The sequence below is a fragment of the Oncorhynchus clarkii genome, chromosome 29, assembly GCF_045791955.1.
Source record: "Oncorhynchus clarkii lewisi isolate Uvic-CL-2024 chromosome 29, UVic_Ocla_1.0, whole genome shotgun sequence".
Taxonomy (NCBI): Eukaryota; Metazoa; Chordata; class Actinopteri; order Salmoniformes; family Salmonidae; genus Oncorhynchus; species Oncorhynchus clarkii.
Window position 1 is genome coordinate 6,467,915 of NC_092175.1, and position 15,868 is coordinate 6,483,782.

General features: G+C 43.4%; 1 protein-coding gene across 2 annotated transcripts in view; it reads left to right on the forward strand.

Annotated features, from left to right (window-relative positions):
- LOC139387948 (high affinity cAMP-specific and IBMX-insensitive 3',5'-cyclic phosphodiesterase 8B-like) overlaps positions 1–15,868 on the forward strand; it is an 85,433-nt gene that overhangs the window by 34,511 nt on the left and 35,054 nt on the right. For both annotated transcript variants that reach the window (XM_071134346.1, XM_071134347.1), the window contains exons 4-10: positions 300–359; positions 2,216–2,273; positions 2,742–2,830; positions 2,918–2,996; positions 8,532–8,672; positions 8,833–8,921; positions 11,500–11,554. In XM_071134346.1, the coding sequence (XP_070990447.1) occupies positions 300–359; positions 2,216–2,273; positions 2,742–2,830; positions 2,918–2,996; positions 8,532–8,672; positions 8,833–8,921; positions 11,500–11,554 (571 nt within the window). The remainder of the gene's footprint in view (positions 1–299; positions 360–2,215; positions 2,274–2,741; positions 2,831–2,917; positions 2,997–8,531; positions 8,673–8,832; positions 8,922–11,499; positions 11,555–15,868) is intronic.

The window sequence follows — 15,868 nt, forward strand, 5'->3', positions numbered from 1 at the left end:
CTGCCCACATGTTTATACTGGCAATCATTCTAAAGCCTCCTCTCGTGTTGTGTGTCTGTCAAATGAAGCGATCAACTCAATCACACTTATTGCTCTCAAACCTGCCTCGTGAGTTAGCGAGGGAATTTTTTAAAGGTAAAGCACAAAAGCACTTCAGGTCTTCGTATGTTGTCCAAAACATATATTTGATCATTTTGTGGTTGTGAAAATATATATTTTTCTTGACCATCTGCGGGATTCCGAGCGCTTCTGTTTTTATCCGTCTCTTAGATGATCAATCTCTTGTGTTGTTGATCCAGGTTGATTCGTGCCACAAAGCGCTCAGAACACACAGTCATTCTGGCCGTTGTGCCACAGACGTAAGTACACACGTCTATCAAATCGTAATTGATTGATGGCGTTTATTGCCATTCAAGAGGATTATTTTTCTCACAACTGAAGTTACATACATATTCCCACAAACACCAAATATAATGATACATGTTTTCACGTTGATGGTGATAATGACATGCAGTACATGTATGTGTATTCTATAATGATACAGTGCCTTCGTAAACTATTCACACCCCTTGACTTGTTCCACATTTTGTTGTGTTACAGCCTGCATTTAAAATGTATTACATTTAGATTTAGTTTCACTGATCGACACACAATACCACATAATGTAGCCTAGTGATTAAGTTTGAATCCCCGAGCGGACTAGGTGAAAAATCTGCCGATGAGCCCTTGAGCAAGGCACTTAACCCTAATTGCTCCTGTAAGTCCCTCTGGATAAGCGTGTCTGCTCAATGACTGAAATGTACATGTCAAAGTGGAATTTTGTTTATATAGAAATTTTTTTAAATGAATACAAAATGAACAGCTGAAATATCTTGAGTCAATAAGTATTCAACACCTTTGTTATGACAAGCCTAAATAAGTTCAGGGGTAAAAAAATGTGCTTAACAAATTGCATAATAAGTTGCATGGACTCATTGCATGTTCAATAAAAGTGGTTAACAGGATATTTTAACAACTACCCCATCTCTGTATCCCACACATACTGTAAGGTCTCTCAATTGAGTAGTGAATCACAGATTCAGCCACAAAGACCAGGGAGGTTTATTCAATGCTTCGCAATGAGGGGCAACAATTGGTAGATGTGTAAAACAAACCCAGCTGAATAGCCCTTTGAGCACGGTGAAGTTATTCATTTCACTTTGGATGGTGTATCAATACACCCAATCACTACAAAGGTACAGGCATCCTTCCTAACTCGGTTATCGGAGAGGAAGGAAACAGCTTAGGGATTTCACCTTGAGGCTAATGGTGATTTTAAAACAGTTACAGAGTTGAATGGCTCTGTAATGAGAAGGCTGAGGATGGATCAACAACATTGCTCCACAATACTAACCTGACTGCCTAGAGTGAAAAGAAGGAAGCCTAAAAATAATACAAATATTCCAAAACATGCAACAAGGCACTTAAGTAAAACTGCAAAATCTGTGTCAAAGAAATTAACTTTTTTCCTGAAATACAAAGCGTTATGTTTGGGGCAAATCCAACACAACACACTTCATATTTTCAAGCATGTTGGTGGCTGCATCATGTTATGGGTATGCTTGTCATTGGCAAGGACAAGGGAGTTTTTTAGGATAAAAATAAACAGAATACGCACAGGCAAAATACTAGACGAAAACCTGGTTCAGTTTGCTTTCCAACAGATACTGGGAGAGGAATTCACCTTTTAGCAGGACAATAGCCTAAAACACAAGTCCAAATCTACACTGGAGTTGCTTTCCAAAACAACATTGAATGTTTCTGAGTGGCGTAGTTACAGTTTTGACTTAAATCGGCTTGAAAATCTATGGCAAGACTTGAAAATGGCTGTCGAGCAATGAATTTTAAAAGAATAATGGCCACACAGCTGTAATCTTCTCCAAAGGGGCTTCTACAAAGTATTGACTTAGGGGTTTGAATACTTATGTAAATTAGATATTTATGTATTTCATTTTCAATAAATTTGCAACAATTTCTAAAAACATGTTTTCACTATGTAAATATGGGGTATTGTGTATAGATGGGTGAGAAACAAAATATATTTATTCCGTTTTGAATTCAGGCTGGGGTCAGTCAAGGGGTATGAATACTTTCTGAAGGCACTGTATATCTTATGTGAGCTGATGATGATAATGTCATAGTGTGTACTGCCTATGCTGTTCTCTCTACTCTATAGGCCTTCAGGTCAGGAGGAGCAGTCTGTTCTTCCTCTCCTCTGCGCTGGATTCAGCAGAGTATGCACTCTTCTCCTTCTACGTTCTCTATGTACTATAGGGGGAAGAGGGGATATGACTTTATATGGCATGACATCTGCCCCCACCATCTCCTCTGGGACTCTGTAAAGTGTACTGAGCCAGACAACTCAAAACACTCATCCTATCCTATCATCCATCTGCTGAGTCAGTCAGTCAGCCAGTCAGCTAGCTCATCTTATAAACACATCACAGTGTTTACCAACTGTTCTGTACTTTATTGTATGTGACCAGTCTATTTAACATGTCAGCAGGTCACAGCTCTCGTCACATGTCCTACCTCCAGGCTCATAGCTGACCTTGTTGGTCATATTTCACTTCATGTCTCTCTCTCTCTCTCTCTCTCTCTCTCTCTCTCTCTCTCTCTCTCTCTCTCTCTCTCTCTCTCTCTCTCTCTCTCACTCTCTCTCTCTCACTCACTCACTCACTCACTCACTCTCTCTCTGTCAGAGGTATGTGGAGAACAGTAGTGTCTCTGCCTGCTATAATGAGTTGCTCCAGATTGAACATGGAGAGGTGCGCTGCCAGTTCAAACTCAGGTACATTGGGCCTCACACACACACACACACACACACACACACACACTATGTATGACTAAACAGATCACTCTCTCTTATCTCCCTCAGGGCGTGTAACTCAGTGTTCACTGCTCTGGACCACTGTCAGGAGGCTGTGGAGATCACCAGTGAAGACCATGTGATACAGGTATATACACACACACCATTGGCGTAGCGAAAACCCTGCAGCCCCCGCATGGAGGGGGCCCACAAGCTCTGGGGGCCCATGCACTGGTCATCTCATATTCACAGTTGAAGTTGGACGTTTACATGCACTTTAGCCAAGTACATTTAAACGCAGTCTTTCACAATTCCTGACATTTAATCCTAGTAAAAATTCCCTGTCTTAGGTCAGTTAGGATCACCACTTTATTTTAAGAATGTGAAATGTCAGAATAATAGTAGAGAGAATGATTTGTTTCAGCTTTTATTTCTTTCATCACATTCCCAGTGGGTCAGAAGTTTACATACATTCAATTAGTATTTAGTAGGATTGCCTTTAAATTGTTTAACTTGAGTCAAACGTTTCAGGTAGCCTTCCACAAGCGTCCCACAATAAGTTGGGTGAATTTTGGCCCATTCCTCCTGACAGAACTGGTGTAACTGAGTCAGGTTTGTCGGCCTCCTGGCTCGCACACACTTTTTCAGTTCTGGCCACAAAGTTTCTATAAGATTGAGGTCAGGACTTTGTGATGGCCACTCCAACACATTGACTTTGTAATCCTTAAGCCATTTTGGAACTTTGTAAGTTGGGAAAAAATGGCACCGGAGGAGATGGCCGCCGTTTTACGGTCTCCTAACCAATTGTGCTATTATGTGGGGTTTTTTGCGATATTTGTAGATTATTTTATACATAATGTTTCTACAACATCAGGACAGCGATCACTCACCTCGGATTAGACAAATACTTTTTTCAACAACAACAACAACAAGCAGGACTCACACGATATTCTCCAAACACCCCACAGGGCAGACATCCCAATTATTCGCATAAGGAAGCGATGCAGAGGAAGAAGAGCCGGATGCCTCGTCCGGATCTGCAGAAGCCAACTAGGAAAGCTGCCGTTACCGTCAATATTACTCGCCAATGTGCAATCATTGGACAATAAACTAGACGAGGTACGATCACGAATATCCTACCAACGGGACATCAAAAACTGTAATATTCTATGCTTCACAGAATCGTGGCTGAATGACGACATGGATATTCAGCTAGCGGGATACACGCTGCACCGGCAGGATAGAACAGCACACTCCGGTAAGACGAGGTGGGGGGGCGGTCTGTGCATATTTGTGAACAACAGCTGGTGCACGAAATCTAAGGAAGTCTCTAGATTTTGGTCGCCTGAAGTAGAGTATATTGTGATAAATTGCAGGCCACACTACTTGCCTAGAGAGTTCTCAGCTATACTTTTTGTGGCTGTTTATTTACCACCACAGACAGATGCACTAAGACCGCACTCAGTCAGCTGTATAAGGAAATAAGCAAACAGGAAACCACTTACCCAGAGGCGGTGCTCCTAGTGGCCGGAGACTTTAATGCAGGGAAACTTAAATCAGTTCTACCAAATCTCTATCAACATGTTAAATGTGCAACCAGAGGGAGAAAAGGTTACGAGTTCAAAGCTCTCCCTCGCCCTCCATTTGGTAAATCCGACCACAACTATATCCTCCTGATTCCTGCTTACAAGCAAACATTAAAGCAGGAAGCACCAGTGACTCGGTCTATAAAAAAATGGTTAGATGAAGCAGATGCTAAACTACAGGACTGTTTTGCTGTCACAGACTGGAACATGTTCCGGGATTCTTCTGATGACATTGAGGAATACACCACATCAGTCACTGGCTTTATCAATAAGTGCATTGAGGACATCGTCCCCCACAGTGACTGTACATACATACCCCAACCAGAAGCCATGGATTACAGGCAACATTCACACTGAGCTAAAGGGTAGAGCTGCCGCTTTCAGGGTGCGGGACTCTAACCCGGAAGCTTACAAGAAATACCGCTATGCCCTGCGACGAACCATCAAACAGGCAAAGCGTCAATACAGGGCTAAGATTGAATCATACTACACCGGCTCCGATGCTGGTCGGATATGGCAGGGCTTGCAAACTATTACAGACTACAAAGGGAAGCACAGCCGCGAGCTGCCCAGTGACACGAGCCTACCAGACGAGTTAAATCACTTCTATGCTCGCTTCGAGGCAAGCAACACTGAGGCATGCATGAGAGCATCAGCTGTTCCAGATGACTGTGTGATCACGCTCTCCGTAGCCGACGTGAGTAAGACGTTTAAACAGGTCAACATACACAAGGCTGCAGGGCCATACGGATTACCAGGACGTGTGCTCCGGGCATGTGCTGACCAACTGGCAGCTGTCTTGACTGACATTTTCAACATGTCCCTGATTGAGTCTGTAATACCAACATGCTTCAAGCAGACCACCATAGTCCCTGTGCCCAAGAACACAAAGGCAACCTTCCTAAATGACTACAGACCCGTAGCACTCACATCCGTAGCCACGAAGTGCTTTGAAAGGCTGGTAATGGCTCACATCAACACCATTATCCCAGAAACCCTAGACCCACTCCAATTTGCATACCGCCCAAACAGATCCACAGATGATGCAATCTCTATTGCACTCCACACTGCCCTTTCCCAACTGGACAAAAGGAACACCTATGTGAGAATGTTATTTATTGACTACAGCTCAGCGTTCAACACCATAGTACCCTGAAAGCTCATCACTAAGCTAAAGAACCTGGGACTAAACACCTCCCTCTGCAACAGGATCCTGGACTTCCTGACGGGTCACCCCCAGGTGGTGAGGGTAGGTAGCAACACATCTACCACACTGATCCTAAACACTGGAGCTCCACAGGGGTGCGTGCTCAGTCCCCTCCTGTACTCCCTGTTCACCCACGACTGCATGGCCAGGCACAACACCATCATTAAGTTTGCAGACGACACAACAGTGGTAGGCCTGATCACTGACAACGACGAGACAGCCTATAGGGAGGAGGTCAGATACCTGGCCGGGTGGTGCCAGAATAACAACCAATCCCTCAACGTAATCAAGATTAAGGAGATGATTGTGGACTACAGGAAAAGGAGCACCGAGCACGTCCCCATTCTCATCGACGGGGCTGTAGTGGAGCAGGTTGAGAGCTTCAAATTCCTTGTTGTCCACATCAACAACAAACTAGATGGTCCAAACACACCAAGAAAGTCGTGAAGAGGGTGCGACAAAGCCTATTCCCCCTCAGGAAACTAAGTTGGTACCGGAGTGCCAAGTCTAGGACAAAAAGGCTTCTCAACAGTTTTTACCCCGAAGCCATAAGACTTCTGAACAGGTAACCAATGGTTACCCGGACTATTTACATTGTGTGCCACCCCAATCCCTCTTTTACGCTACTGCTACTCTCTGTTTATCTTATATGCATTGTCACTTTAACTACACATCCATGTACATACTCCCTCAATTGGCCCGACCAACCAGTGCTCCTGCACATTGGCTAACTGGGCTATCTGCATTGTGTCCCACCTCCTGCCAACTCCTCCTTTTACACTACTGCTACTCTCTGTTCATCATATATGCATAGTCACTTTAACTATACCTACATGTACTGTACATACTACCTCAATAAGCCTGACTAACCAGTGTCTGTATATAGCCTTGCTACTCATATTTTCAAATGTATTTTTACTGTTGTTTTATTTATTTACTTACTTACACACACACACACACACACACACATTTTTTTCGCACTATTGGTTAGAGCCTGTAAGTAAGCATTTCACTGTAAGGTGAAATACACCTGTTGTATTCGGCGAACGTGACAAATAAACTTTGATTTCATTTCATTTGATGCTTGGGGTCATTGTCCATTTGGAAGACCCATTTGCGACCAAGCTTTAACTTCCTGACTGATGTCTTGAGATGTTGCCTCAATATATCCACATAATTTTCCTGCCTCATGATGCCATCTAGTTTGTGAAGTGCACCAGTCCCTCCTGCCGCAAAGCACCCCCTCAACATGATGCTGCCACCCCCGTGCTTCACGGTTGGGATGGTGTTCTTCGGCTTGCAAGCCTCCCCCTTTTTCTTCCAAACATAACGATGGTCATTATGGCCAAACAGATCTATTTTTGTTTCATCAGACCAGAGGACATTTGATTTGCACTGAGTGGTATGATGGCTGCGTGGTCCCATGGTGTTTATACTCGCGTGCTATTGTATGTACAGATGAACGTGGTACCTTCAGGCATTTAGAAATAGCTTCCAAGCATGTACTAGACTTGTGGAGGTCTACAATTATGTAATTTGCCTATCAGAAGCTTCTAAAGCCATGACATCATTTTCTGGAATTTTCCAAGCTCTTTAAAAGCACAGTCAATTTAGTGTATGTAAACTTCTGACCCACTGGAATTGTGATACAGTGAATTAGAAGTGAACTAATCTGTCTGTAAACAATTGTTGGAAAAATGACTTGGGTCATGCACAAAGTAGATGTCCTAACCGACTTGCCAAAACTATAGTTTGTTAACAAGAAATTTGTGGAGTGGTTGAAACACGAGTTTTAATGACTCCAACCTAAGTGTATGTAAACTTCCTACTTCAACTGTGTATATAAAAAAATCTATCAATCATTTTGACAGTAACTCCCCTTTTTAATTTGCACATGTAGCAAGCCAAGTGTTTGTGTTGACCAATCTACATTGGTATGGGTGAGTCAGGCAGACAATAGTATTCATGCATCGTGCATCTAGTTTAAAAAAGTTAAGGGAAATCAGGTCAGACTCTTGATATGGATGGAGAGTGAGTATGTTCTTCAAGATGGATAAAGACAAGGCCAGACCAAGTGGTGCACGAAAACAACGCAAGAAAGCGTTACCTGATCAAGGTCGTGCCAAATTACCGAATTACCAACTCGTCCTCAACCAACGAAACACCATCGCAGGCAGAAGCTAGTAGGCTTAGTTATGTAGCAGCCTACCAGTCCCGACCACTGTCCCCCGTCCCGGCCATTAAAGTGGCCTTCCTCCTCCTCTTCGTCCTGCCCTCGAGAACAGTGGCAGTTCCTCTAGTGAGAGTGCCAGCCCTCCTCCTCTTCCTCTTCGTCCTGCCCTCGAAAACAGTGACAGTTCCTCTAGTGAGAGTGCCGGCCCACCTCCTCCTCCTCCTCTCCCAGAAAACTAAGCTGATGACTGCCGGAGACCCAGCGGCAGCTCATGAGAGCAACCCCCCTTCTGTGAACACCGGTAAGCCTACGAGTGATGAGACGGATGGCCCTGTAGGCCCTGTAGGCCTATAGCTTCATGAAACATAAAAGTTAGGCTTAACATGAGATAATGACAACCACATCATCTGATAGCATATCGATAGGCAGCCGCGTAGACGTTGCAATTTCAGAACCATGGACAGCGATCGATAGTATATGCTTTGTGAGTGGCTGAAGCGTTTTTTTTTTTATGTAGGGAGGGGAGGGCCCAAACTCTGACTTTGCGGTGGTCGAGAAACTACGCTTCGCCAGTGACGCACGCGCACACACACACGCGCACACAAAACGCAGTCGGTCTTGACCTTTGCTGGGTCGTTTAGGTATTCAGTGAAATGATGGTGAAATAAATAAAGTTCAAATGGAAAAACCAATCCATCTCTCTCCCTCCTCCCCCAGTATGTGAACCCGGCATTTGAGTGTATGATGGGTTACCACAAGGGAGAGTTGATAGGGAAAGAGCTGACGGAACTCCCCAAGAGTGACAAGAACCGAGCAGATCTTCTAGACACCATCAACACCTGCATCAAGAAAGGAAAGGTGAGAGAGCATTAGACACTGAAAAACCTCGGGACCTCATTGAAGAACATCCAACTATTCATCTAGATTTTTTTCCTCCTGTGTTTTCTATTCAGTTGTCTGATTGTAATTCTCTAGGAGTGTTATGGTGTCGCCTGACTGTAGCTTTCTCTAAGTCTAGGAGTGGCAGGGGATCTACTATGCCAGGAGGAAGTCGGGTGACAGTATACAGCAGCATGTCAAGATCACGCCTGTGATCGGCCAGGGAGGGTAAGTCACTGCCTTCACCCCTTCCACTTAAATTACAGAGTTTATCAACTCTGGCAAGCCGCTGTCTTCCTCAGTAGATGTGCGTGGGCAAAATCACTGGGGAAGCCAAGCCAATAAAAAAGCCAAAAGGCCAAATTGTGTCGTTTCCTGTATAATCCATTTGTTCAGACTCCACCGTGATATACAATAAGGTCATGACAGCAAACAGTCACACAGTGGCGGCATGAATTCAACTACACATACGTTTGTTTCATCACAAAACCAGAGAGCAACATCTTTCCGGTGAATTCCACAAAGCAAATATTGCACATTTTGTTATGTTACAGCCTTAAATGGTTATTTTCCCTCATCAATCTACACACAATACCCCATAATGACATCACAATACCCCATAATGACATCACAATACTACATAATGACATCACAATACCCCATAATGACATCACAATACCCCATAATGACATCACAATACCCCATAATGACAAAGCAATACCCCATAATGACAAAGCAAAAACAGGTTTTTAGAAATGTTTGCAAATCTATAAAAAGTAATATACACTACTGTTCAAAAGTTTGGGGTCACTTAGAAATGTCCTTGTTTTGTCCATTAAAATAACTTCAAATTGATCAGAAATACAGTGTAGACATTGTTAATGTTGTGAATTACTTTTGTTGCTGGAAACGGCTGATTTTTAATGGAATATCTACAGAGATCCATTATCAGCAACCATCACTCTTGTGTTCCAATGGCACGTTGTGTTAACTAATCCAAGTTTATCATTTAAAAGGCTAATTGATCATTAGAAAAGTATTTTGCAATTATGTTAGCACAGCTAGAAACTGTTGTCCTGATTAAAGAAGCAATAAAACTGGCCTTCAGACTAGTTGAGTATCTGGAGCATCAGCATTTGTGGGTTCGATTACAGGCTCAAAATGGCCAGAAACAAAGAACTTTCTTCTGAAACTCGTCAGTCTATTCTTGTTCTGATAAATGAAGGCTATTCCATGCGAGAAATTGCCAAGGAACTGAAGATCTCGTACAACGCTGTGTACTACTCCCTTCACAGAACAGCGAAACTGGCTCTAACCAGAATAGAAAGAGGAGTGGGAGGCCCCGGTGCACAATTGAGCAAGAGGACAAGTACATTAGAGTGTCTAGTTTGAGAAACAGATGCCTCAAGTCCTCAACTGGCAGCTTCATTAAATAGTACCCCCAAAACACCAGTCTCAACCTCAACAGTCAATAGGCGACTCCTGGATTATGGCCTTCTATGCAGAGTTGCATAGAAAATGCCATATCTCAGACTGGCCAATAAAAATAAAAGATTAAGATGGGCAAAAGAACACAGACACTGGACAGATGAACTCTGCCTAGAAGGCCAGCATCCCGGAGTCGCCTCTTATGTAAATAAGGTATTTCTGTTTTTGAATTTTAATACACTTACACACAAATAGTGAAGGGGTCTGAATACTTTCTGAATGCACTGTATATGCTTAGTTTAATACAGTGGAAACAAAGTTTAAGATACCAAAAACAATTTAGTCCGATCAATGTTTCTAAATATCATGTGCTGTCTGTGTGTGTGTTTGCGCACAATTGAAAAAATGAAAGGCTTTTGTAGACTAGTTGAATGCCAATGCCATCCTCTTCTCTTTCATGTTGGCAAAATGGTCTATGGCTCTGTCATACAGTATGCTTTTAGTTTTGTTTTCATTGGCTACTTAGCTGAAATGCTTGCGAGCCTAATTTCCTCTCATGGGCAGCAATGAACCAGCTAAGCTAGCTAGTTAACGTGATGGTACTTGCTACCTCTAGGCTACATATTGAACTTCAATCGTCTCAGGCCAGTGTCACAACATATTCATTTATGATAAGATCAGAACTGCTGTCTTAATCGTTTGGCATATAAAGAGAATTAAGTCAAAACCACAAGTCCAAATCCACATCTCCGTCCATGGCTTAGGAACGGGCCGGTTTTGCAAGCTAATTACTGCAGGACATCAACACAAGCAGACAAGAATGATGACATTTTGCTTAGGATGTGATTTGATTGGTGCGAAGCCAAATCCAAACAGGTCTCCCTTGGTGGGTGTTTTTCTGCACCAGGACAACCCACAGTTGAGCTCAATGCTGATTGGCTAATTATTTTTAAATCGTTTTTTCAAGGGAGGCCAAATGCTTGCTGGCATCAATCAATCGAATGCTACGGGCGGACACATGTCATACTCTTTTGTTCCAGACAGCATCAGATACATGGGCTACACATACTGAGACAGAGGGGCGCTGTTTCCCTCGCTCTGATGATTTCTCCGGTGAGATTCAGCCACTTGCGAATTGACAGAAAACGATCATTTTTATTTTTGGGGGTCAAATATTTGTGGAAGCCTGGCTTCTCTTGGCATCCATGAATACACGCCACTGGTCTTCCTTCTAGGAGGACCGCTTACAGTTAATTGGTTGTTAACTGGTTATTAACTGGTTGTTTAAATGGTTAACTGGTGGTTGATAGGTTGTTAACTGGTAAATGGCTACATATGGTTCCCAATCTAATATGCTTTTCTTTCAATCTCTTTACAGAAAGATCCGCCATTTTGTGTCCATCAAGAGGCCCCACAGTGACAACAACAAACAGGTGAGCCATGCAGCCAGTAGTTAGATAAACAGGCATGAAAGTTTATTTTTATGTTTCATGTAACCAGAGCAGTCAAAGTGGTCTTAATCGTTGGTAGATAGCTACATTACCTATTCTTCAACTATGTGTACATAAGAGAAATATATCAAGATTTTGTGGATCAATGGCAGCTCTATGCTGTATGGTGTTTCCTGTGCTTTTCCCTTATATGCTAGCATTGTAGCTATATGGTACACATGCAACCTCAAGTGGTTCAGGGACAGCCCTATGGTAGCCATGTGAAGACCATTTTTCTACTACTGTATGATGCCTTTCATTGCAGTACAATGTGTATGGCAACTGCTCTGCATCCGACCGCAAGGCTCCCTGCCATCCAGGACCTCTATACCAGGCGGTGTCAGAGGAAAGACCTAAAAATTGGCAAAGACTCTAGCCACCCAAGTCACAGTCTGTTCTCTCTGCTACCACACGGCAAGTGGTACCGTAGCAACAAGTCTGCGACCAAAAGGCTCCTGAACAGCTTCTATCCCAAAGCCATAAGACTGCTGAACAGTTCATTAAATGGCTACCCAGACTTTCTGCTTTTCACCCCCTACCTAAATGTACATAGTACTTCCATCAATCATTGAAACGACATGTACATATTGCCTCAATCAATTACCCCAACTACCTTGTACCTCCTGCACTGACTCCGTACCAGTGCTCCTTGTATACAACTCATATATAGCCTTGTTATTGTTATTTTATTGTTACAAGTTTCTTTTGCTCTATTTGTTAATTTTCTTACTTTTTAACTGCATTGTTGGGAAATTGGCTTGTAAGTAAGCATTTCACGGTAAAGTCTACACTTGTACGTTACAAATGTAATTTAATTTGAATTTGTTGGCCTCACGTGTTCCGTACCAGTCTGAAAGCCAGCACTATACTATGTGGTAGTCATTGCTTGTCCACTCTACTGTGTATGTACAGTACCATGTGAGTAAGAGAAGGTGTCTAATGTCAGTGTAAGTTGCTTTGGCATGCTAGCATTGTTATGGCATTTATGTCATCTGTAGTCTATAGTGGCCTGTATTGTTTTGGCTTGCTCACGAGCACATGGTGCTCAGTAGGGTTGTAGGCTAAGAGCTAGTGTTCATGCTAAGCTAAGCTACAATAAGCATCCCCTGCTAAGGCCTGTGAGGGCTAGCAGCCAGACACCGCCAGAGCTATTAATACCTTCAGGCCAAGTTAGCTGTTCCCTGACCTGTGCTACGCTACGCTAGGCTAGCTAGCCGCTGCCTTTCATCTGCAGTCTCTGACTGCCGGTGAGTCCAATGTTTCCATCTGCATGCCAAAGCCGAGCACTGTTCGGTTCTCTCTCCTGACTCTTATCCTTGGGAATCACTAGGTTGTCTCCGGTCCTACATGTGACAGATCTCCTCATCCTATTTGTTTAGCATTATAACATTTAAAAGAGATTTTCATCTCAATGGGGGACAGTTAGCAATTTTTTACATTCACCATCACTCTGTCAAAGGAAATATAGTATTCTTTCTAACAAAGATATCTACACTGAAAATATATACAAACGCAACATGCAACAATTTGAAAGATTTACCTGAGTTACAGTTCATATAAGGGAATCAGTCAATTGAAATAAATGCATTAGGACCTGATCTATGGTTTTCACATCACTGGGAATACAGATGTGCATCTGTTGGTAACAGATACCTTAAATATAGGGGCGTGGATCAGAAAGCCAGTCAGTGTCTGGTGTGACCATGATTTGCCTCATGCAACGCAACACATATCCTTCTCATAGAGTTGATCAGGCTGCTGATTGTGGCCTGTGGAATGTTGTCCCACTCCCCTCCATTTGCTGTGTGAAGTTGCTAGATATTGGCCGGAACTAGAACACCCTCTCGCACACGTTGATCCAGAGCATCCCAAACAAGCTCAATGTGTGACATGTCTGAAGAGTATGCAGGCCATGGGACATTTTCAGCTTCCAGGAAATGTGTACAGATCCTTGCGACATGCGGCCGTGCATTACCATGCTGAAACATGAGGTGATGGCGGCGGATGAATGGCACGACAATGGACCTCAGGATCTCGTCACGGTATCTCTGTGCATTCAAATTGCCATCAATAAAATGCAGTTGTGTTCGTTCATTATTCCTGCCCTTACCATAAACCCACCACCACCATGGGACACTCGGTTCACAACGTTGACATCAGCAAACCGCTCGTCCACACTGCACTATACTGCCCGGTACAGTTGGAAACCAGGATTCATCAGTGAAGAGCACACTTCTCCAGTGAGCCAGTGGCCATCGAAGGTGAGCATTTGCCCACTGAAGGTCGGTTACGACGCCAAATTACAGTCAGGTTAAGACTTTGGTGAGGATGACGAGCCCCCAGATGAGCATCCCTGAGACGGTTTCTGACAGTTTGTGCAGGAATTCTTTGGTTGTGCAAACCCACAGTTTCATCAGCTGTCCGGGGGGCTAGTCTCAGATGATCCTGCAGGTGAAGGCGTCAGATGTGGATGTCCTGGGCTGGTGTGGTTACACGTGGTCTGCGTTTTTTTGAGGCATGTTGGACGTAATGCCAAATTCTCTAAAATAACGTAGAGAAATTAACATTCAATTCTCTGGCAACAGCTCTGGTGGACATTCCTGCAGTCAGCATGCTAATTGCATGCTCCCTCAAAACTTGAGACATACAGTGCATTCGGAAAGTACTCAGACCCCTTGACTTTTTCCACTTTTTGTGACGTTACAGCCTTATTCTAAAATATGTATTTTTTTAATTACATCATCAATCTACACACAATACCTCATAATGCCAAAGCAAAAACTGATTTTAGAAATTTTTGCAAATGTATATATAAAAAAACTGATATCACATTTACATAAGTATTCAGACCCTTTTCTCAGTACTTTGTTGAAACACCTTTGGCAGCGATTACAACCACAAGTCTTCTTGGGTATGACGCTACAAGCTTGGCACACCTTTATTTGGGGAGTTTCTCCCATTCTTCTCTGCAGATCCTCTCAAGCTCTGTCAGGTTGGATGCGGAGTGTCGCTGCACAGCTATTTCCAGGTCTCTCCAGAGATGTTCGATCGGGTTCAAGTCCGGGCTCTGGCTGGGCCACTCAAGGACATTCAGAGACTTGTCCCGAAGCCACTCCTGCTTTGTCCTGGCTGTGTGCTTAGGGTCGTTGTCCTGTTGGAAGGTGAACCTTCGCTTCAGTCTGAGGTCCTGAGCGCTCTGGAGCAGGTTTTCATCAAGGACCACTCCGTTCATCTTTCCCTTGATCCGGACTAGTCTCCCAGTCCCTGCCGCTGAAAAACATTCCCACAGCATGATGTGGGAATTCCAGGTTGTAAGGCAACAAAATAGGAAAAATGCCAAGGGGGTGAATACTTCGCAAGCTACTGTACCTATATATATTTGAAACCATCATGAAACCTATACCACAATCATTTCATTTGACTTTGTGAAAATCCATTTTATTTGGACCTAACTTTTTCCATGTGGTTTCTTCCTTCACAGACTCCATGAAATTATAAATATTTGGTCAAATTATGAATTTTGTGTATGGTTTCCTAGAAACACGTGTGGCTCAATTCACCCCTTTGGCTCAACTTACCCCACTCTCCCCAAAAGGTAAAAGATATATAGAAGTAGAAATCAAGTGATGTGCTGAGCACTGCTGACTAAGGGAAAAGTCAACTCTGGGAAAGACCTGAAAGTAGCACACCCATCTCTTCATTGCAGTGTGATTTATGACGTTGCCCTATCAGCCCTTACAGTACTTTTCTGATTTGGAATCCTTGCGGCCAACTGTTGTCAAGACAGCAGTGTTGTACTTCCAAAAACATTCCTTACCTCAGGACACTTCAGCGGGAGACTATCCAGTAAAATAAAGAAAAAAAGGGAGCAGTCTGTTTCTGCGTAGACCTGGATAGATTTATTGACGACTCATCCTGAATGGAGAAGAATTGTTAGTGGGCGTGGCGTTTGGCCAGAGCGATGTGGATGGGTAGCCAGGCAGAGTTGCTTTGAGCACGAATCAGAACAACTCCTCTTTCTGGTCTTTCCCAGCGGGACACTTGGCCGATGTCCCTAGTCTGCATGTTATAGTCTAGTTGTTGAGTAGACAGCAGGGTCTGTAAGTAGACCTTCACCATGTAGGACCTATTTCTATTTAACTTCCCCCCCCCCCCCCCCCTCTGCTCTCACTGTCTATCATTCTCATCACATGCACCGCCCCTCCCCCTTCATTGCCAAAGCAATTGAAGTAGATAATATACAAAAGTGAAATAAAC